Below are 23,193 nucleotides of genomic sequence, written 5' to 3' on the forward strand. Positions count from 1 at the left end.
CCAGCCTGCTTCTGCTAACATCTCCTCCTCAGCGCTGTGTCGGGCAGGCCTCAGCTCTCTGGTTTGCTAACTGGGTTTCCCTGCCGTGCGTGAGCCCCGCTGGGCCGTGTGCGCACTTGGGGAGCCCGGGAGTGTAGGGCCCTTATTCAGATAATGTATTAATACCAGGGCCTGAGTCCTTTGTTGGAGTTTGAAGGTAAAACCTAGTTGGCTGGGCTAAAAATTTCTAGGTATCATCTTTCATGTGATGGTGAGAGCCAGATACAGCCTGCTCTTTTCTTGGACTCTAAGTTGGCTTCTGATTTTCGAGGTCACTTATTCCTGTTAGGAGGCTGGGAAGTAGTCTCTGAGTTAAGCCTCCTCGGTTAGACACGGGTGTGAGCTCTTGGATGCCTCCTGTGCTCCACGGTGCCTGGTGCCTGACACCCTCTGCTTCGAGAACTCTTCCCTAAGAAACCTTGGACTAATCACTCTCTCTTTCCAACATTCCCATGTGCTTTACGCCGGTCACTTGTCACTGTCTGTCTTGAATTGGAGTTTGTAATGAACGTGTCTGTTTACCCGACTGAGTTGGAACCCTTTATGTTGGTGTGAACCCCTCCTCCCCAGAACTCAGCGCCCAGGAGATGCCTCATCAATGTCCAGCGGCTCGTGTCCTGCTGGGGGTGGGCGATGGCATGCTCCCCTCCCCACATTGTGTGCACCCGCCTGGTCCTTCCTTGTGTGTGTGGGTTTAGAAAATGTCTTATGAAATGCCTTACAAACAGGCCATGTGCTTTGGGGTTCTTTAGGAAGCCCCAAAGTTGTTTCCTTGGGCTTAACAGTTATAAACTAGGCTCTGAGCAGTCTGAAAGAAGTTGAGGGAGATCTGACCAGTCTATGCGGGCTGCTATAGTCACATCTATCAGGTTTACAGAATAGCCCAGCTGTGTGGAGTGGAAGATGTGTTATCATTTAGGTTTAGATTTGGCGGAACATAACAGAAAACCCCCAAATAACACTGGCTTGAATATGAGACTTTATTTTCTCTGTCATGTAAAAAGTCAGTTCAGGGCAGGGACCTAATTTACTGTTCCTTCATCCTTAAGAGTTGCCTCATGATCCAAAAAGGCTGTTGAAGCACCAGCTGTCATATTAATATCACAGATGGAAAGACAAAGGAGCTCTCCTGAAAGTCTCGCTCAGTATCTATTTATATCTCATTAGCTAAAAGTTAGTAAGAGGAGTACTAGCTAAAAGTTAGCAACAAGGTTAGTAACAGGGGTACAAGCCTCACTCAATATCTATTTACATCTCATTAGCTAAAAGTTAGTGACAGCTGGGAAGTAGGTTTTAGCTGGGACATTGCCTCACCTGGAGACATGGGGGCTCTATTTCCCAGAAAGATGCAGTGAATAGGCAGTGAGTACAGAACATGTGTCCAGCACTTACTTGAATGAATGAATGAGTGAGGGGATAAGTGATGGAGAGATGCCATCTGGGTTAAATGTATACCACACCCTCATATTAGCAGGATCCACAATATGACAAGGAAAGCACATTTCTGATACCACAAGAGGGACAGAGCCTTGAGGAAACTTCAGAAACTCCCCAGGGACTCAAAAGAGAGCATGTTCTACAGGGCACTTCAGATGGGCATCCTCTTCTCCCTCTTTGTAGGGATCTGGTTCCCTTATTTGGAACACAGCAGATGCATAGCAGCGGGTCAGGAGGGGCTGGGTCTGGGTCATGGCAGCCACATTTCAGAAGGTTCCATGAGGTCATCTGTTTTTGGCTTGTCTGAAGAAAGAAAAGCTTCATTACTCAAGCAGGGAGACATGGCTGAATTGAAATACTAAAATTTCCTTAAACACAGATCCCTTCTTAGAAAATGTTAGAATCCTGTAGGGTTAATTATGGTCTGATGGTCCTGGTTTGAAGCCTCTAGGTGGTCTGTGGTTCAGCATGGGGCGGCTTCTCAGTGCCAGGTGCCCTCCAGCACGTCTGGGCAGGTGGAGGGCCCCCGAGGGCTGTCCTCACACGGGAGAAGCACGGTGGACCTGGAGCTCGGGCTCTGGAGCAGTGAGTGTGCTGCTGACAGCAGGTGGTGCTGTCTTCTCAGTGGTTTGTCCTAGAGGGCGGCCCCTGGTCCCCACTGTGTCCCTGAGGCACACCTGTGTGGTCCCAGGGCCACACAGTGGGTCTGCAGCAGGCAGGTCCCCTGGTGGAAGCTTTAGCCTGGCATTCATTCACAGCCTCTGTTCTTGACTGCCTTTTTTTTTTTTTTTTTTTTTTTTTTGCAGTACGCGGGCCTCTCACCGTTGTGGCCTCTCCCGTTGAGGAGCACAGGCTCCAGGCGCGCAGGCTCAGCGGCCATGGCTCACGGGCCCAGCTGCTCCGCAGCATGTGGGATCTTCCTGGACCGGGGCACGAATCCGTGCCACCAGGGAAGCCCTTGACTCCCTTTTGAAACCGTAATGGGAGCCTTTGTCAAGCCTCCTACAGACACTGTTTCATAACTCTGCTTCCTCCAGGCCCCCCACCAACCCGCATTTTCAGATCATCCCCATCTCCAGCCCTCAGTTCGGGATCATCCTCATTTAAGAAGCCGTCCTGGATTCCCTCCATGGGAAGAAATTTCTCCTTTGTGTCCCCTCCCTCTGGTACTTCTGAATGTCCACTCCCTCCCCAGTTCAGCTCCCTGACCAGGTAGTTGTTGCCTGAGGGTCGGGTCGGGTGTGACCCGCAGTTACAGGATCAAAAAGATGGAGGGGGCGCCGAGAGGTCACAGAGCTGTCCCTCACCCTGGGGGCTGATGGACTCCAAGTCTGATTTTGTTCCTCTCAACTGCCTTTGAAAAGTGTCCTTGGCCTGTGGTATCTGAAGACTTCCTCTCAGTCACGTGAGACTCACTCGGGGAATGGGTGTGGGCCCAGATGTTCCACCCACCCCCTGGGTCCCAGGGACTGCCTCGGGGGTGTGCCCCAGTTTATGCAACTGACTGAGGGATCCGGGGTGAGTGGGAGGCTGCAGCGGCCCAGCATCTGGCAGTGGCTTGCCTGAACCCTGGCGGGGAGTTCAAGGTGGGCCTGCTGAGAGCAGTGACAAGGATTTGCTGCAAATTTCTGGTGCAACCTCATGGCCCACTCCTGGGGGATGCGTTTCTACTGAATGGAAACAACGGAATGCGAGTCAACTATGTGACTTACAATTTTCTAGTCCCAGTAAAAGATTTAAAAATAGCAGGTGGAATTAGTTTTAAATAATATATTTTAACCCCTTAGGTACAAAATATTGTCATTTCATCATGTAATCGACCTGGTCATTATAAAGGAGATCGCTGTTCTCTTTTTGTTCTAAGACTTTAAAATGTGGGGTGTTTTACACTCAGTTTGGATCAGTGATGTTTCATGTTCCCGATAGTCCAGGCTAACGGGGCTCTGCTGCCGCTTCTGTTGATTCTCCCACTTGAAGTTCCCTGAAAGCAGGGACAGCATCGTGACGATCAGGGCCTTCCCCCCACCCATCGCAGGTGTCGGCGCGTGTGATTTGAGTGGGGGCCTGTCCCGCGGGGTCACCGGCACGGGGAGGCTGGGCCTCGGAGCGGCTGGAGTCTGGTCCAGCCGCGTGAGCTCAGGGACGGCCCTGGCCTGTGGAAGCCACGGTTCCCACTCAGAATGACGCTGTTGGACAGTAATCTCCGGGGCTTTTCTGATTCTCACGTGCTGTGAGCTGAACCATGTGTCTGGGCAGGGGTGCTGCTGGAGACACTGATACCCTTGGCCTCATTAGCAAATGAGATCATCTCTTTGAAGGGCCACGGTTGACACTGTACCCAGCACGGATGGGCCAGTTCGCTGCCTCTAACTCTGACCCAGAGCCTGCGTGTTTATCTGGTATGTTGGGTCCCGGGCTGTGAAGACCCTCCACTCCCCCATCCAGCATCTACACAGACCTGCAGGTGCCCGGCCTGTTCCCAGGCTGCCCAGGCAGAGAAGGACAGGCCTCGCCCAGGCAGAGAAGGACAGGACTCGTCCAGGCCCTCGGGACGCCCACCTTCTGGAGGGTGTGATGAGCCAGTGGGAGCCCCTGCTGTGTCCGAGGCCTCATGAGGTTTCTCTCTCGCGCAGGCGCAGCTGGAAGCTCAGAGAGCCACGCAGGACTTCCAGAGGGCCACCGAGGTGCTCCGCGCCGCCAAGGAGACCATCTCCCTGGCCGAGCAGCGGCTGCTGGAGGATGACAAGCGGCAGTTTGACTCGGCCTGGCAGGAGATGCTGAACCACGCCACCCAGAGGGTATGAATCTCAGCGGAACGTTTCCGTGGAACCAGGGCCGGGCTGGGCTTACGCCCGGGTGCGCGCCTCTGCCTTGAGCCTGCCTGTGGGCCGGGGGTGGGGGGTAGGGAGCGGGGCATGCGTCTGCGTGTGGGCGTGGGGTGGGGAGAGGGGCTGGGCTTGCGTCCGCCTTGGGATCCTGTGGCCTCGGGGTGCAGGTGCCCATCAGACCCAGACTCCCCGCTGGTTTCCCCGAGCAGAGGAAGCAGACCCCCAGGCATGTTGTGCATCACAGGCGGTCATCTCCATGGGGTCTCTGCGGGCCTGGGACTGAGCCGTACTCTACGATGACAGTCACCCGGTGACAGGCGTACCTGCCCCTTCCCTGTCGTTTGAGGTTTGTCTGGTTCAGATCACCTCTGACGGTCCTGACTGGATGGGGCTTTCCCGAGGGACCCGATCGTTCTCCAGAGTCCCCTCCCTCTGAGTCCCAGGGGACTGGCTGGGTTTGGAGCCTGGGGTGGAGGACCTTGATTACTTGCGGAGCCTGGACTCAGGGGTGGGTGCCAGTTGGTGAGAAGCGGGGGCCATGGCAGATGAGGCCAGAATACAGGGGGTGCGCAGGCTGGCCTTCGGGCTGGGCTGGGGTCTGGGGAACCAGTGTATGCACAGAAAGTGGGCTTTGACTCCTAGGTTTGGTGCCATCATTGTTTGGCCCTTTACCAGCTCCCACGATCTGCCCTCTGGCCATATTGCTGAGAATCGGACGTGGTGGGTATAGCTGGACTTGTCACCTCTTTCCTCCCCTCCTCCAGCTGGTTTGCTGTGGGGAGGTGGGTGAGGCCTTGGATGAAGGGTGATGTAGGGGGTGGGAGCTAGTCTGGATTCCCTGAGAGGCCGCCTGCGGGGCTGGAAGAGAACCTTTTCAATGTCACCTGCCATGGTGGCTCAAGTCCTGGGGGACCTGATAATTAAAGATGGCCTTGTGCTTCCTTAAATGGAATGCCTGGCACACAAACGGCTTGGACTTGGTGTCAAATGCGGGTCGACTCTGTAGCACCTCCCCTGAACCCCGGGCTCCCGGCTGGGCTTGTGTGGCCTGGGGCCTCCTGCCACCTAGTGAACACGATGTTGGGAGAGCCAAACACAGCTTTCCTGGGTCCACTGGGGAAACGCCAAAGGGGAGGTTGGAAATCTTGGAAGTTTACAAGCCACAGCCTGACAGAATGAAAAGGACAAGAAAAAAAAAAAAATTAGAGTAGCTCCTTGCAAGAAATTAGCTGAAGGCCTGCCTTTCTTTCCTGCCCTTCGTCCACCCCAAACAAGACCCAAATCAGGCTAGTCAGAATCATTCAGAAATCACTTAATCTGTCCTTTAAAAATGAACAAAATGGGTTTCTGCTTTTTTTTTTTCTTCCTTCTACTCTTTAAGTCCTGGGACCATAAGTGGATGGTGAGTGGCAGTCCGGGAGAGGCGTCCTCAAGACCTCCACATCCCATGACTCTGGAAGCACCATTCACACCAGTCTTTGGGAATGGCGCTTCTTGGGGTTGTGCAGTGTGCAACTTGTGGGGCTGTACCAAACGGCCCTGGACCTCCTGACATCGCATGGGGCCCCTGAGGTCCCGGGGAGGGTCATCTGATGTGTGCTGTCACTGAGGTCACTGAAGGTTTCTTGGTCATGGGGGTGTAACGCCTGCAGCTGAGCAGATTTTCTGGGTCACAGGCCAGGATTTCCACCCTGGGGCTGCCGTTCCTCTTCCCTAGATTCCTCCCCAGTTTTATGGGCCTCAGATGCTGCTCCTTGACCTGCTGTTGGGGAAAAGCAGAATTGGAAACTGACACTAGCAAGAGACAGAGCCCTTGGCAGAGCTGTCCTCGACCATGTCCCCGTGTCACTGAGAAATCCAACCTGGAGGGGGCACACTCCAGGGATGTGACGGATGGTACAGACGCTCACGTGTGGCTTTGCTGTGAGCCGCGCTCTGACTGAGCATGCTCCCGGGGCCACGCGGGCCTGGCATGCTCGGCTTCCTGAGCGCTGCTGGACAAAGACAGTGAACGGCCTGGAATATGTCCCCGACCTTGGCTGACTTCTAGATCCTCCAGGAAGCCTGTTTCTTCAGGAGAAGGGAGCGTCATCTCACCCTCTTCTCCTGAAGAAACTGCCACGTGAGAGTCTAGAGAAAGATGCAGAGCTCAGAAAGGTCCAGGCTGTCTTGAGGAAGTGGCAGTGCTTTGGGCTGTGTGACCTCTAGCCCAGGCACAGTGGAAGGACCCTGGGGTCCCCACATTCCTTACTTGAGGCCACCCGTGTGTCCCTTCTGTTCCTTCAGACTTAGGGTGACAGCGGGCAGCCCCACTTGGAGCCACGCTGGAGCCCCGGGGTCTCTCTTGTTAGGCCACATGCAGTGCCCCGGTCAGGGACAGAGGAACAGTTCTGCACTCAGAGCTGGGATCAGCAGGGCTTTGGAAGCCGCGACGCACTTGAGTGGCCTTACTGGGGACGTGGCATCCCTGCTGCTCCCACTTGGGCTTTAGGCAGCTGAGGCCCCTCCAGCTTCACCCGGTTTGGCCGCGGAGCAGCCCTTCTAGGGAGGAGGTGTGGGGAGGCATGAACTGTCAGGGACCAGCAGCTCCTGGAGAGGAAGGCCCTGGGGGCATGGATCTGAGCCCTGGGATGCACATGGCCAACTTTTCTGTGCTGGTGGGCATGTACCACCTGTCGCCCAAGGCCCTGGGAAGCTACCTCCTTGGCCCTGTGTACCCAGGGCTGCAGGAGGAATCAGAAATCAGCCTGAATGGGCCGAGGATCTGAGGAGACCGTGAAGCCACCTTCTCGGGAGCGGAGGACCCTGCTCTTAGCTCCGGGATGTTGGGCATGAGGGTGGATGGCCTCGAGGTTGGGAGAGCTGAATGTGAGACGGAGGAGCCGGGCTGGCTGGACGTCTCCTGGTCGGTTGAGCTCATTCTGCCGGCAGGGGACCCAGCCTGGCTGGCAGTGCCCGTTGGTGTCCCTGTAGGAAGTATCTGTTTGAGCATCTTCTGTGTGTTGCTGTGAGCAGAGGGCCTGGGCTGCCCTGTGGCTCCCGGGAGGGGGCCTGTTAGCACTTCTGGGCCCCATTCTGTCTATTCTGCTGACCCAGGGGGAGGCCTGTGGCTTCTCAGGGTCCCGAGCACCAGCGGTGGCCTCCCCACATGCTTTCTCCAGGGCCCGCTACCTGCTGCCTGCCTGGGCCGTGGTGCTGCGGCTGTTCTGGTCACTCAGGCCTCACGCCTGGGGCCTCAAAGCCTCCCATTGGGCAGCAGCGGGTGGTCAGTCCTTGGGCGTTTGGAGCCGGCCCGGGGGGCGGGGTAGGAGCGTGTGTCTGGGTTTTGGGAACCCCAGGGATGCTGACTTCTTAGTCGTTAGAATCCGCAGAGGCCAGTGCACCCAGAGGTTAGCACAGAGCCCGTGGGTCAGCCCTGGGACATGGTCCCCCTAGGGAAGAGGGTCCCAGGGCTGTTGGTGCCCAGATAGTGATTTCTCCGGGAGCCTGCCTGCTCTGGGGAAGGAGGCGGGAAGCTGAGCGCTGCCCGCGGAGGGTGGACAGGTGGCTCTGCTAAGCACCCCCAGCCCTAGGTGCTTCCCCGCCCACGCCCTTTCCCCCAGCACCCCGCACCGAGCCCCCCAGCGCAGCCTCTGCTGCCGGTCCCCACCCACGCCCCTGGGCCCGGTGGCCCCGACAGCCTGGATCCCAGCTGCCTGAGTAGCGCGGTGCTGCTGGGCGTCTGCCCCGTGAGGCTGGCGGTCCGGGTTTGGTCTCCAGTGTGCTCTGTGCACGCAGTAGGTGCTTAATCAGAGTACGCAGCTCTGAGTTGAATATGCTGGTGGTAAACTGAAGAGCGTGGTGCTGATCGGGGGTTCAGGGGCCCAGAGTCCAGGCCAATTATCTGTCAGCCCAGCCTTCGCAGAGGTCTGGGCGCTGGCGCCCCAGGGCTGGGTTGCACGTGCGTCTGGCCACCTTGAGGTCTGCACGGACATCTGCGTTGTGCTTCCATTTGTGGCTTCCACCTTCCCAGCATCCGCCCTTATCCCCACATTCCTTTCCCACCCCTGGGCACACAGTTCACAGCTGGTTCCATGTTTCAGGGGCTGCTTGGTTACCTAGGAGACGTAACCAAGGTGACCTGCTTGGGGACTTTCTCCCTAGAGGCGGGAAGCGGAGTGGAGACTCTCCTGCGAGAGCAGGGGGTTATGTGCACGTGGAGGTTGGGACGGGCGATGGTAGATGGACTGGTGGGGGTGAATCGGGACGGCGTCCTTGCTGCTGCCTCACTCTGCGCTGGCAATGTCGCCAAGTGCTCGGAGCCTTCCGAGTGTTTAATTTTAGGAAGATTTTTGCAGACGAAGGGCCAGGGAAGACAAAGGGCCTGTGTGCAGTCGGTGAGAGCCCTGCTTCTTGCAGGGAATGCTCTGTATTGTAGCCTCAGATTAGAGCTTTTGTAGATCGTCTATTTAAAATGCTTTCAGACTGGTCCTTAAAGGTGAACCCTGCATTGACGACTCTTGCAGTGGAACAGATCACAATAGGTTGCCTTCATCTGTCTGATATGCTTGGGTTTTGTGTGTTCATAAAGGTTACACCAGTGAATCCTTAAAGATTAAGATTTAAGACAAGACTGAAGAGTTACTACCGTTTCCCTAAGTGACCAAGCTGGGGAGGTTTCGAGTGCGTTTCATGTCACTGTGACATCTTTGGTGTTAGAAGCCAAGGGGAAGGGTTCTCCGGAGCCCCTTGGTCTTGACTGAGAGGTCATTTTAGCAAGCCTGTCACCACATGCCAGCTTGTCTCACTTCCCTATTTCCATTCTCTGACTTTGTTTTAATTCTGTTTTTAAAAGTATCTCAAGCATTAAAACCATTGTTAAAAACAAAAAACAGAAAACAACAAAAAAAACATTGTTAAAAGATATACATTTTAAAGAAGGTGAAGGGTGAACTCTGATAAGTATAAAGTGTTCTCCTGTCAAAGATTTTATTTAACTCATTAAGGATGGAACTAATAAGATGTTACAGCTCTTTCAAAGGAGAATTCAAAAAGCACACTCATACAGAAGTTTAGGAATGCTGAAATGAATTTACAAGATACAGAATTGGTCAATATTTACAGGGCAATCAATAATCAAATGCATCTCTACTGGACACAATCTTCATTTCTAGGGGTAAGAATCATTTATATTACTATCAGTTTTCCCCAACTTACAGGGTCATAAAATAGCTCCAAGACAACGAAAGGCAGAGATAACCTGGAAGGGGGCAGGACACCCAGACAGGACAGGACACCCAGTCTCGTTTTATGCTCATATCGAAGTCTTTCAGAATTTTTCCTGACACTTAAAAAACCCCTTATTATAAGTGCATAAGTAAACTTCCCCGGGCTGACTGTGGCTGTTGCCTGGAGGGGGTGATGGACCGCTGGCTTCCTCCTGGGTGGTGTCCTCCTGCAACTGTCCTGCTGGGTCTCCTCCCTGCTGCTCTTTGGGTAAAATAAAGCATGGCCCTCTCTCCCCACCTCACTGCTGCCTTTCCAGTTCATCCCATAACACTTGGGTGAGTTGTAAGTAAAAGATGAGAAGGAAGTTGTGAGCCGCTGATGTGGCCTAAACTGCTGTTTATCTCCTGCATCATCTGTCCTCCCAGCTGGCCTTGTTCTGATGCTTTTTAGGTGATGGGGGAGAGAACCAACACTGTCCCTGTTTCTAGGAATGTGCCTTTGTGGAGGGCCCTTGACTGTTGGGTCTTGAACTCATTTTTTTTTTTTTTTTTTTGCTGTACGTGGGCCTCTCACTGTTGTGGCCTCTCCCGTTGCGGAGCACAGGCTCCGGACGCGCAGGCTCAGCGGCCATGGCTCACGGGCCCAGCTGCTCCGTGGCATGTGGGATCCTCCCGGACCGGGGCACAAACCCACGTGCCCTGCATCGGCAGGTGGACTCTCAACCACTGCGCCACCAGGGAAGCCCCCTTGAGCTCATTTTTAAAACCAGAATCTCCCACCAGAACACTGACTGGTCACCTGGTCACAAATTTTTGTAAACCCCAGAATCTGTTCAGTTTGACCCTCTGGATCCTGGATTCTTGTCCACCAGCTAACTCAGGATATTTGGAAAGGGGCCGAACAGCTGAGGTCACCATTGCCTTGCCGTCCTGACGCGCACATACCTGGCTCTGTAGGGCTCCCAGGTCCCTGACGTCTGAGTTCCCGCTGGTGCCGCCTGCCTGCCCCTCAGTCCCTGACCCCAGGTGAAAACAGGAGGTACCCATGGTGGCTACTCAGAAGAAGTGGACGTCAACTGAATCCGAGAACGTTTCTTTTTTTTTTCCCTCTGATTTTTTGTTTTTCCCTCTCTTCTTTCCTGCTCATTGCCTCAGCCGATCTGTTTCATCTGATCTGACGTGATTTTTCCAGAATAGATGAATAGGGAAAAATAATCCTGTTCTCTTTGGAAGTTCATTTAATCTTAGTCTGCCCACTAATTTCCTCAAATATTTTTTTTTCATTTATTTTAAAAACATTTTATTGAAGTATAGTTGATTTACAATGTTGTGATAGTTTCAGGTGTACAGCACAGTGATTCAGTTTTATACATATATATTCTTTTCATATTCTTTTCCCTTATAGGTTATTACAAGATATTGAGTTTAGTTCCCTGTGCTCTACAGTAGGTCCTTGTTTATCTACATTATATATAGTAGTGTGTATATGGGAATCCCAAATTCCTAGTTTTTTTAAATGACATAAGTAATACCCCAACAAGGGACCGTTCTGGGTTTGGCTGGGCTGACCTCTGCTGTCATTTGAAGGTCATGGAGGCGGAGCAGACCAAGACAAGGAGCGAGCTGGTGCACAAGGAGACGGCAGCCAGGTACAATGCGGCCATGGGCCGCATGCGGCAGCTGGAGAAGAAACTCAAGCGAGCTATCAACAAGTCCAAGTGAGCCTGGGCAAGCGGGTCCCTGGACTGCTGCTCGTTTCCTCTTCCTCATCTTCTCAACCTTTTCTGTGGCCTGCCCCACCAGAGCCCCCTGCCCAGGCTACCTGTAACCCCTCAGGGGTGGGGCTGCTCCGACCTGGGAGCACAGGAAGAGGAATTTCAAGAGCAAACCATTAGCTGGCCCGTGGGCTGGGGCTGGGCTTTGGGAAACTCAGGGCGTGCCCTTGGCTCTGTGGCTGGTGGTGTGGATGAGGCCCTGTCAGCACAATGGGGTGAACTAGGTACATAATACACATCCTTGTAGACCAAGAGCTGATGAAGTGGAGCAAGACTGGTTTCTTTTCTTTTCTTTTCTTTCTTCCTTCCTTCCTCCCTTCCTCCCTTCCTCCTTTCCTTCCTTCCTCCTTTCCTTCCTCCCTCCCTCCCTTCCTTCCCTTTCTTCCCTTTCTTCCTTCCTTCCTTTTTCTTTTTTCTTTCTTTCTTCTTTTCTTTCCTTTTCTTTCTTTCTTTCTTTCCCTTCCTTCCTTCCTTCCTTCCTTCCTTCCTTCCTTCCTTCCTTCCTTCCTTCCTTCCTTCCTTCCTTCCTTCCTTCCTTCCTTCCTTCCTTCCTTCCTTCCTTCCTTCCTTCCTTCCTTCCTTCCTTCCTTCCTTTCTTTCTTTCTCTTCTCTCCCTCCCTCCCTCCCTCCCTCCCTCCCTCCCTCTCTCCTTCTCTCCCTCTCTCTCTCTCTCTCTCTCACACACTCTCACACTCTCACACTCTCTCTCTTTCTTTCTTTCTTTTCACAGGATATTTATTTCAAAAGTTTCTTATAATGTTACCAAGTCCAAGCTCACTCTGTTCAACACACGACAGGCCAATAAATCAGGAGATGAGGTGTTGAGGCAAGGAATACGACTTTATTCAGAAAGCCGGCAGACTGGGAAGATGGAGGACTGGTGTCCCCCAAAACCATCTTTTCGGGGTCTGGATGCCAGTTTCTTTTATAGAACAGAGAGGGGGAGGAAGTGAGGAAGTAAAATAAAAAGGCCATTAGTTGTGCCTGGCTTGGCCAGCATCAGGGAGGGGATGTGTTAATTTCTTCTTTTCTGCCGCCATTCTCAGGTGGGCAGGGTCAGATTGTCTCCCTGTGAGCTGAACAAAGGTACTTTAATATTCAGGCAGAGGGGCAGGGTTTCCTGAGGCAGGCCATTATGTATGATTATAATAACAAAAGCAATGAAAAGCAAAGGTTAAAGTCAAAGAAACAGATCCAACATGGAGTCAGATTTTGCTCTTCCCTGTTATAATAATACCAAACACTAGGAACAGTTAATTTGTCCAACAATATAGTCTTTGGTTAAATAAGTCTTGACACTTCCAAACACTGGAATAGTTTAGAGCAGTTAAAATAATGACATAGATGCTGTCTTCATTAGTATATAAATATGTTCATAATATTTATATGTAATAAAGGTAGGCCATAAAACAGCACTGAAAGCACAGTTCATCTTATTACTGACACACACAGATGGGCCCAAAGGAATTATTTTTTTTTAATGTATATATTTTTTATTCAAGTATAGTTGATTTACAGTGTTGGGAAGACTGGTTTCAATGGAAGTTTTCTTCCGCTTTTCTCACTACCACTCCTATATGTTGTCATATGACAGTGATCTTGGGGACTAACCCCGGCTTCACTCACAGTTGCTGGGCCTCCAAGCAAAGAGATAGGACCTGGAATGGCCTAGACCCCACAGCCAGAGACAGACCCCGAGCTCATGGAGGGTGAAGGGCTCAAGAATAAAGTATTGTCAACTCCTCATGCTCAGACACCCGAGTTCCTGAAAGAGCCGGCGTCTTCCCGCTGACCCACAACCCACAACCCGTATAGAATGTTGGCCTTTCTGGTCCTCTCTCTTGCCCGTGACCTGGCTGGGTCAGCACACTGTCCGGTCCCCCTAGTCCGGCACAGAATCCAAGAGGCCGACCTGAGCCCCTGTCCCTGTGGTGGCCCTGCTGTCCTCAGTGAGGGACGGTGGTGCCTCTCCCTTCCCTGGATGAACTCAGCAGAGCCGGTGTGTGTTGAGGCAGCTTCTTCTCAGCCTCATCTGCTAGGCATCCCTAGGAGAGGAGGCTGGGCCACCTTAGCTGCTGGGCACACCCTATGTGGCCTTGAACAGCCCCCCCAGAGAGGACAGTGAGCCAGGGTTTGGGGCCCTGGGATACGTGTTCCTATGTGTGGGTTTCCCGTGTCTTGAGATAGGCCTTCTGGCAGCTTGGCCCTGGGGGAGTGTCTATATCCGTCAGGCCCAGGAGCTGGGAGCACCCCCTTATCTCATGGCTCATCAGAGCTGAGTAAATGCTGGAGGATGGCCTGGCCAGCTGCAGCCACTGCCCCCTGGACACCCCGTGGAGTTGTTTGGGGGCACTGCTATCGTGCTCTTATAGGTTTCCTTCCTGTCTTCTACAGGCCTTACTTTGAACTCAAGGCGAAGTACTACATGCAGCTTGAGGTACGTGTGGCCTTTGGCTTTGAAGCAGATCGGAGTTTTCTGCCCTCAAAGCCCCCCTTTCTGTAGTGGGCTTTCAAATGGCCCCATGGCTGCCAGTGAGGGGGACACATTCTTGACCAAGTCTTCAGCCTTCAGAGTGGTCTTGCTGCGTCCTTAGTGCTCTCTGCCGCCCTCTGAACCTGCTTCAGTCACTTTCCATATTGTACTCGGTTAGTGGTTCTCAGCAGGGCCCGGGAGCTTTGCTGGCAGTGCAGATTCCCAGTCCCACCCCAGACCGACTGAACAGAGGCTCTGCAGGCGGGGCCCAGCCATCTGGGTTTTAACACACCCTCCAGGGGGTCCTGATGCACCTCAAGTGTGAGGACCACAGCTCCCGAATCAGATGGCTGGAGTGTGGGACTTCTGTGGGAACTTGACTCCCACTGCTGCTTCCCTGATGGGCTTATTCCCAGGGGTTGCTCCTGGGTATAGAGCTCAAGTTGTCACCTGGCTGGGAGTTGCGGGGTGGTGGCTGCTCTCATATCTGCTGCGTGGAGAGCTGTGGAAGGGGATCAGGGCCCCAGTCGTGTCTTGAGGGTAGAGTGATGGGCGCAAATGTTTGAACCCGTCACTCAAGAGCATCGCCAGGCCGGCGGGGGTGGCCTCACTCACAGAGCCTCCCTTTCTCCCGAGCAGCAGCTGAAGAAGACGGTGGACGAACTGCAGGCCAAGCTGGCCCTGGCGAAGGGCGAGTACAAGACGGCCCTGAGGAACCTGGAGACGATTTCCGACGAGATCCACGAGCGGCGGCGCTCCAGCGCCATGGGGCCCCGTGGGTGCGGTGTCGGGGCCGAGGGGGGCAGCCCGGCTGCCGAGGACCTGTCGGGGCGCAAGCCCGAGCCTGACGCTGTTTCTGGTGAGTCAGGGGCACATGTGCAGCTAGTGCGGCCTGCTTCCTGGGGCCTCCCCCATTGGTGGGACACTGTGTTCACCAAGATGCTACTGAGCATCCTCAGAGTCAGGATTCTGTGGTTAGATATGTTTGGGAAATGTTACACGTTCACTCCTGACATTCCAAGTACGTGTTAGGGCATTGAAGGCTCTGAGAAGTCCCGCAGGGAAGAAGAGTCGTCTGGAATAGGGACTTGGGAATCAGATTTGATTCAAGTCCTGACCTTCCCACTATGACTAGTACATGACATGGGCTAGGGTGTAACTTCCTGTCTGTTTCTTCCCCTGTAAAGCGGGGGGCACATGAAGGTCCCTGCCGTCCACTACAGAGAGCGGTCGTCAGGATTAAATGAAGGAGCGTCGGCCTCCAGTGGTCACTGCACATGTGTCTGTCCTTGGGGACCTGTTTTCCAAGGACCACCCCTGGGAAATGGATACAGAGGGTTGTGGTGGCTCCCTCTATGTCAGTCCAGAAACCACCCCCCAGCACTGTCTCTGCACACATCCTTCTCTGCCTTTTCTGTGGAATGATGGCCGTTGGCCCTTCCCCACACTCCGCCCTTGGGTGTTCCTTAATTCAGCCAATAAACATTCAAGTGCCAGGCCCCAGGTAAAAGAAAAGGAAAACTAATTTGAGCAACCGTGATGTGAGTACTTTAGTATACATCATCTCATAAACCCTGTGTGGAGAGGAACATGAAGCTCAGAGAGGTTAAGTACCTTGACCAAGGCTACACAGCAAGTAGTGGAGATGGGATTTGAACTCAGAGCTGAGCCCATTTTCTGTGCTCAGCATTACAGTACTTCTCGTGGATGATCATCTAAGGGATCCTACAGGCTGTTTTTAAAGCAGAGGGAGGAGGAAAGGGGCGTGGGATCATGTGTGGGCTGAGGGGGAAATAGTTCAAAGCTGAGGCGGCTTTCAAACCGGGAGAATGACGTGTCTCTGGGCCTTGGTCATAATGGTCCACAAAACAAACGAGGCACAAGCTACAGAACACTGTAAGGGAACTGTGTTCTCCTGTGGCCAGTAGTGATCTAGCTGGGCTCCGAGCCACGTCTTTTATGAGATCACAGGTTACTCAGAAGATGGTCCCAGCAGACACTCCACGCAGGGCCGTCTCGTCCAGCAGCTTCTGCTGCCCATCCCGTGGAAGGAGGCAGCCCTGAAGCCTGGCTGGCTTGGTTCAGGGTGCGTTACGCAGGCCAGCCCTCTTCCTGTGCACGGGGGGATCTGTTTGGGGGACTGGGGTGGATAAAACCCCCGATCTGTGGCTGAATTCACCTTCCACCTTCAGGCAGTGTCTGGTGACGCTGACTTCTAGGGCAGGGCTGGAAAGTGTTGGTAAGGACACTGAGTATCCACGGGGTCCAGCGGCTTCCCTGCAAGGTGAAGGGATCCTGGGATCAGGTGGTTGGACCCTGCAGCTGCCAAGCCCTGTCTAGCTCCTGCCTGCAGTGGATGCATCTGGAGACGTGTAAGGAACTGGGTGGCTGTCTGTCAGGCCTGGGTGATGGCTATTCTCTCTCCTCCTAGTGGCCTCCGAGGCCTTCGAAGATGACAACTGCAGCACCTTTGTGTCTGAAGATGATTCGGAAACCCAGTCCGTGTCCAGCTTCAGCTCGGGTCCCACGAGCCCGTCGGAGATGCCTGAGCAGTTCCCCGCAGCCGTGAGGCCCGGCAGCCTGGACCTGCCCAGCCCCATGTCCCTGTCGGAATTCGGGATGATGTTCCCGGTGCTGGGCCCCCGCAGTGAGTGCAGCGGGGCCTCCTCCCCTGAGTGCGAGGTGGAGCGAGGTGAGTTGAGCCCCCTGCTCGGGGGAGCCTGCCCCGGAGGCCGCGCTCAGGGCCTCGGTGCACGTGCTGTGGTGTGGCGGCCTGAGATGGTGCCCAGCTCCACTCCCAACCTGCTTCCTTCTGTATCTGCCATCACAACAGTCCTCTTGACAAGCACCTGCTAGAGAGGTTTCTGTTTCCCAGCTGTTACATGAGTGTGACAGATTTCATCTGCAAAGATGAGGGACATATACGGTTTCCCGCACAACGAAAGCGTAGGCAGTCCTGTGATGGAAGCGCTTGTGTGATGCGCACAGTGGGGCCACACTGGGAGTCTGGAGGTTGAGCTGGCTGACGGGCTGGGGCCCAGGGGGCCCTTGGAATTGTCGGTACTCACCCCGTGATCTTTACGTTTCTACAGGAGACAGGGCGGAAGGGGCAGAGAATAAAGCAAGTGACAGAGCCAGCAACCATCGGGGTCTCGGCAGCAGCAGCGGTGACAGTGGCGAGAGCCCGAGCAGCACGTCCCCCGAGGGCCAGGCCTTGGAGGACAGGATGCGGCAGCTGTCCCTGCAGGGCTCGAAGGGCAGGGACAGGGTCATCGAGGACATAAACGTGGTGCAGATCGGCTGATCGAGCCGCGGCTCTGGCCCAAGCGCATATCAATATTTAGACATGAAACTGTATGGAGAACAATTGTGCCAATAATCATTTAATATATGCCAAATCCCAAGCATTGCCTCTAAACTGCACTAATGACGTTTCAGTGAACTTGAGAGCTGAAGATGTTTCTTCTGGGTAAGAGCTCTCAGGCTGGTGTTTTTCAGCACAGAGTCGTTGCAGGTGGGCTGTGACCAGGCCCACGGCCTTTGTGGAATGTCCCGTCAGTGCTGTGGAAGCAGTAACCAGTTCCCGGGGAAAAATCCCCGAGCCAGTAAAGGGGCCGGGGAGCTGAGCCCCAGCGGGCTCGACGGCTGGCTCGATTGGGGAAATGGCCTTGTTCTCTCCTTTGTATCCCAGGGGATCTAAAGGAAAACAGGTACACAAGACAAAACTCAAATATTCAGAAGGACACCTTTTTGACCCAATGAAGGCTTAAAAAAAAAAAATCCAAGGACACAATTCATTTTCATCATCTCTGGTTTTCAGAGGGGGCTTTTAAAAAAGTGAATTTGCTGGGACACCCATTAAAATCATCTTCTGTAAAAGGTCACCAAGAGCTGCACTTTTGGGGGTGGGAAAGGTGAATGCTGGTGTGGGGATGGGGGGCGGGACGAGGGCAGCAGGGGCCTGTCACAGAAGGGGGTTCATGGCTGTGGAAGAAAAGGTTCTACAGCGTAAACCTCATCCTACCGGCCCAGGGGACTTATTCTAAGAGAAGTGCATGGGGAATGGTTGCCAGTGTTGTTCTAGATTGACAAGGTGTTAATTTCTCTGTAGGCTGTAACTTTAAAAATAAAAAATTATTTAAGGGTTATGCTGCACTAGTATTTCTTAGAGGAAATTGTTCCTTACAGCTAGGAAAGGGAGGAGGCACATGTTGGCAAAGGCTGTTAAACAGAAGCAATGGTGTCTGTTATGCTAAGTGTAAGTGTTCTATTACTGCTTTTCTTGTTTTCATGGTTACACATATTTAAGGCATTGTATTTTATTTGTCCCTTTTTGTTAAGAAAACTTAGCGTTTCTAAAAGAAAGAAAAGCAACCCCATTCAAGTTGCCCATTAAGTCTGTCAAGCTTATATATTTGTCATTTGTGTAAATCCCTTCATACTGTCCTGTTTTCTCCTTTTTTAATGACTGATACAGTATCTTAATTACAAGGTTATTTTGTACTTGTCTTAATACCTTGAGTGTAATAAAAATGGCTTAAGAAAATGTCTTTCTGTGACTTCAAATAAGAAATCCTGATGTTGCCTAAATCTTCCAGACAATCCTCTTGCCATAAGGAAGAGCATGGAATGCAGTGGTCATCTGTTCTTATCTTCAGTTAAGGTTCTGGATCTTAACAATTTAAGCCCTGATTACCAGGTTTGAATCAGAATTCCACTTCTGCTGCTACTAAAGCCGAGCAGTATGGAGACGCAGTGGCAGGAAAATAAATAAAGATGAGGTGCTTATGCTGGAGGCCTGGTTCTCCTGTCTGTGGCACCTGGGCATCTCCTAGGTCTCAGCCCCACAGGTTGATTAGTGACTCAGGTATACTTGAGCACTGAAGTTCGAAACGCTCCCCAGTTGTTTCTATTCTCTTTCTATATTGGTCCAACCAAAATTAATCTTTACTTGTACATCGTGAGTTCTATTTAGAGCTCTGTTACAGAATTCAACATTACAATATAGTAAATTGTTTACATAGGTCTCCTCCATTGGATTTTGAGGGCAGGGATTAGATCTTAGTTTGCATCCCGTATAAGATCTTTAACACAAAAGGTTCAAATCATGTTTATAATAAATATACCTCTTATGCTTTAGATTTTTCTTTAAAAAGTAATAGAAAAGTAATCCACCTAAAATATGCTAAAAGTGAAAGCACTATTTATCAAAGTGAAATCTATCAATCAATCACTAGTACAATCTACCACTATCCTGAATGTAAAAGAACAGACTTTTTTTGTAAAAGTGTCAATTTTCGTGCAACTAATGAGTTCTGTTTTAGATGGAACATACCACATGAAGTCCTCTAATAATTTCTCTAGGTTAAACTATGCAGTTTCCATAAGTATAAACAAACATTTTATTTCAATTAAAGATAACAGAAATACAAAAGAAGTTTTAATAATTAGAGAGAGATGATGAAAAATCCCACTGTGTTAATTTTTAGATCTTTAAAGTCTTGAGCATCATTCTACTCGGATGAATTTTTATGTAAACAACTGGGAATTTATACATAACAGTATCCTGGCAATTTTTTCAAATGCAACCCAATTACCATATATTAAATCCTCAACTGTATTTTCTTTAGAGTGATGTTACCATAAGAACACTGAACTACAGAGCAATTTAAAAAAGACTAGACAAACTAAATTGTAATGTCTTCAATGTCTCAGACTACTACTTTCATCAACCTGATAAAAACTACACTGATGAATATACCTCAGTTCTCTTTACATGAGTCAATGGGAGACAGGTATCTAACTTCAACAACCTTCATTCTTAAGCATGAGCATCTTCATGCTAAGTTAATTAGTATTAAAACTTTATCCTTTCATAAACTATGGGCAACAGTAAGCATTTAAAGCCATAAATAATGCAGAATTAAAATCTCATGGTAATATGATTCATTTGATAATTAGGTGCCCAGGATGTACAGCAGACTCACGACACAAGCAGGTCTACCTTAACAACATGCTCGGCCAAGAAGACAACATAACATAAATACTTCAGAATATTATCCCAGCCTGTTCCACTCAGTGAGTGAGTCTACACCCCTCATTTTCCTCGTCTGGTCTCGGTTCCCTCTTGGCAAGGGCATCTATCTCAGTGCTTGACCGAGCCTAATCTTTAAGCAGCTGCACTTTTTTGTACAATGTGGCCCCTAAATGCAAGCCCACTCCATATATACACAAAACCATGTGAATGGTGCTTCTAAGTGACATAGGGTAATTCTGACTACATACAGTTCTCACCACACACCCTGACTTCAGCACCAGATTCCACAGGAACGCTTTTAGAGACTTAATTCTGTTCTGATGACTGTGTTCAGTGTCCTGGAGATCTGTGTCCTCACTTGAAGAGATGACGTTTGCTGAGTACAAGATCCAGCTATTGCTGAGGTTTCTCTGTCACTGCAGTTGTGTTGTCTTGATGGGGATAATACTATTAAAGTCCAAGAAAAACGGTCCTTCTTGTTTAGGCAAAAAAGTACTGGGAATGATATTGTAGATCCCAGCAGGTGTATTTTCTAGTTCCAGGTAGCAAAACCCACACCTATATTCAGGGAAAATGAGAACAAGGTTTTCAGGTGATGACGCCACAGAAAGTAAAGTGTAAATTAGATAGCAATCAAAATGCCAACATTACCTGTAGTCACCACTAGATTTCCTCTGAAAGCCATGGGGACCAGGGTCTCCCACCACAGAAACTGTTACAACTTCAAATCCAACACTATATTGCCTAGCAGTAAAAAAGAACAAATTATTGCTGTTATTAAGTCGTCTCAAACACATACCCAAAATAACTATACCTAAAGTGCAGATGGACTATTAAATCAAGTACATGCTTCTAAAGCTTCAGTAGGAGGAAACAGCACTCTGAGACACATGCATACTATTTTTACTCTTAATTACAGAAAACACCATTTATGTTTTGAAATTGATGCCATAAAGATTAACATTTTATTAAACTTACTTTAGAAGAGACTATTTTTACCACAGGCTCTCAGAGAATAATGTTAAATTTAAATGATAAAACAGTGTATTAGGCAGAAAAAGTACAGGAGAGGACCCTGAAATAAGATCTAAATTTACAGAAATAATTAGTGTATGGTACACATGGCATTCCAAATCAGTAGGGAAAGGATTACTTATGTAGGTGGTGATAAGGTGACAAGAGCTTAGAAAAAAAATTGTTAAACTGTATTTCACACCAAATATAAAATGCATTCCACATGGACTTGAAACAAATAATGTAAAAAATAAAACCATAAAAGAACTAGAAGAAAATACGGTAAAAATTTATTTGATATTAGGGTGAGAGTTCCTGCCCACAGCAAAATAAACCAAAAGAAACAGATCTGATTATAAAGAAACATTTTTTTCTATGTGAGAAAAAAAATTAATCTGGGAAAAATACCTGCAAATATGTGAAGGAGTTAATACCTTTACATACATACCCTTATTCACGCTTACAATTAAGAAAAACGTGACAAGTCCAACAGAAAAATGGTCAAAAGACATGAATAAATATATGAATAAAGGAAAAAATACACATCGTCAATAAACATTTTTCCATATTCAAGCTACATGGTAATGAAATACAAAAGGGCAATTAGGTACCTTATTTCACTTATCAAACTGGTAAAGGCTTTTAAAATGACGTGGAAAAATAGCTTAGTCTTATCTAAAGGATTGTAAGTTTCTTTTGAAATAGTCTATAATTACAGGAAGGCAAAGTTAAGCCTAGTTTTATTTAGAAGCTAGTACTATTTTTATTTGTATTCTCTGTATTTTTTAAACCTTTTAAAATTGTGAAATATAACGCAGTGCACATAAAATAAATATCAGCTTAACAAATAATTCATAAAGTGAACAGACACCTGGGTTACCCCCACCTCAGTCAACAAAACCCTCTCAGCACTGCAGAAGTCCCTGTGTGCTCCCTTTTGATCACCGCCTCTGTCCCCCAGAGCTAACTTGCCTGGTCATCACTTTCCTGCTTTGTCTATAGTCTGACTACGTAAGTGTGCATCCTTCAACAATAGTTTAGTTTTACCTGTTCTTGACTTCATACAAGTGGAAGTCAAGAACAGGTAAACAGTCACATATCCTGTTATGTGGCTTCTGTCGCTCATCCTTGCTCCCAAGACTTACCCATGCTGTGGGGAGCTGTAATTTATTTTCATTGTCATGGCGGACTCTATTACTGTGTAACTGTTTTATAATCTTAAATGCCACTGATGAACACTGGCTTTTCTAATTTTGGGCTTACACAATTTATTGGCCATTTGGATTATTTCTCTTATGACATGCCTATTCAAGTTTTTGTTTGTTTTTATTTTTTAAAAACTGCAGACTTGGGACTTCCCTGGTGGTCCAATGGTAAAGAATCCGCCTAACAATGCAGGGGACATGGGTTTGATCCCTGGTCAGGGAACTAAGATCCCACATGCCGCCGGGCAACTAAGGCCACATGCCACAACTACTGAGCACGTGTGCCTCAACTAGAGAGCCTGTGTGCCGCAAACCACAGAGCCCATGAGCCCTGGAGCCTGCGCGCCACAACTAGAGAAGAGAAAACCTGCACGCCGCAACTACAGAGAAGCCCATGCGCCGCAACGAAAGATCCCACATGCCTCAACAAAGATCCCGTGTGCCTCAACTAAGACCTGACGTAGCCAAAAAAAAAACACACAAAAAAACTGCAGATTTTTCTTACTAATGTAGGATATTTACAAATCTTTTTATGTGTTCTTTGTGTCTTAAGTCTTTCCTTATCCTGAGGTTCTCATCTCCTGTATTAGTAATCCACCTGGAATTGATTTTTAGATTGGGTGTGAGACAGGGGTCTAATCACCTTTTTGGTAAGTGGATATTAATTATTCCAGCACCATTATTGAATGGTGCCCTTTCCTCACTCCTCTTTAATCATAAATTAAGTGTCCACACATATATATATTTCAAAACCCTATTCGGTTCCACTAAACTCATTTTTAATATAACATTGTTAATTTAAGAAAGTTATTTATCACAAACCTTGGTCCTCTTAGCTCGATCAGTAGTGGCCCAGTCTTCTCTATATGGAATTGGTAAATGGGGTTATTTTTGTGAGTCTCTTGGAAATTTCCACATCCTCCGGCACTCTGACCACTCCACTTTCCATTAATCTAATAAAACAAAGCTTTTGTATTAACAAAACTTCACATTCTATAATTCTATTTAAAAGACAAAATTCCTTTGTGCCTTAAAAAAAAAAGAAAAAAGAAGAAAAAAAGCAACTCTCCACCGTGGCAGCATCCTCTCTCTCCAGGCTTTATTGCCACCAGCAGCCAGCATCCCTCTCCAAGGCAGCCCGGCTACTTTGCTACTCTCAGCCCTGTCTCCAACTCTCA

The 23,193-nt window shown here is 49.8% G+C and overlaps 2 protein-coding genes across 4 annotated transcripts in view; one reads left to right on the forward strand and one right to left on the reverse strand.

Annotated features, from left to right (window-relative positions):
- SH3BP5 (SH3 domain binding protein 5) overlaps window positions 1-18,305 on the forward strand; it is an 80,098-nt gene extending 61,793 nt beyond the window's left edge. For both annotated transcript variants that reach the window (XM_067737426.1, XM_067737427.1), the window contains 6 exons: window positions 4,110-4,274; window positions 11,099-11,229; window positions 13,681-13,723; window positions 14,399-14,618; window positions 16,191-16,451; window positions 16,852-18,305. In XM_067737426.1, the coding sequence (XP_067593527.1) occupies window positions 4,110-4,274; window positions 11,099-11,229; window positions 13,681-13,723; window positions 14,399-14,618; window positions 16,191-16,451; window positions 16,852-17,063 (1,032 nt within the window). In that variant the 3' untranslated portion in view covers window positions 17,064-18,305. The remainder of the gene's footprint in view (window positions 1-4,109; window positions 4,275-11,098; window positions 11,230-13,680; window positions 13,724-14,398; window positions 14,619-16,190; window positions 16,452-16,851) is intronic.
- An 838-nt stretch (window positions 18,306-19,143) lies between these two features.
- The window catches only part of CAPN7 (calpain 7), a 37,773-nt gene continuing 33,723 nt past the window's right edge, over window positions 19,144-23,193 (reverse strand). For both annotated transcript variants that reach the window (XM_067737425.1, XM_067737424.1), the window contains 3 exons: window positions 22,838-22,968; window positions 20,448-20,540; window positions 19,144-20,354 (listed from right to left, as the gene is read on the reverse strand). In XM_067737425.1, coding sequence (XP_067593526.1) covers window positions 20,210-20,354; window positions 20,448-20,540; window positions 22,838-22,968 — 369 coding nt within the window. In that variant the 3' untranslated portion in view covers window positions 19,144-20,209. The remainder of the gene's footprint in view (window positions 20,355-20,447; window positions 20,541-22,837; window positions 22,969-23,193) is intronic.

Source organism: Pseudorca crassidens, chromosome 5 (assembly GCF_039906515.1).
Source record: "Pseudorca crassidens isolate mPseCra1 chromosome 5, mPseCra1.hap1, whole genome shotgun sequence".
Lineage (NCBI taxonomy): Eukaryota > Metazoa > Chordata > Mammalia > Artiodactyla > Delphinidae > Pseudorca > Pseudorca crassidens.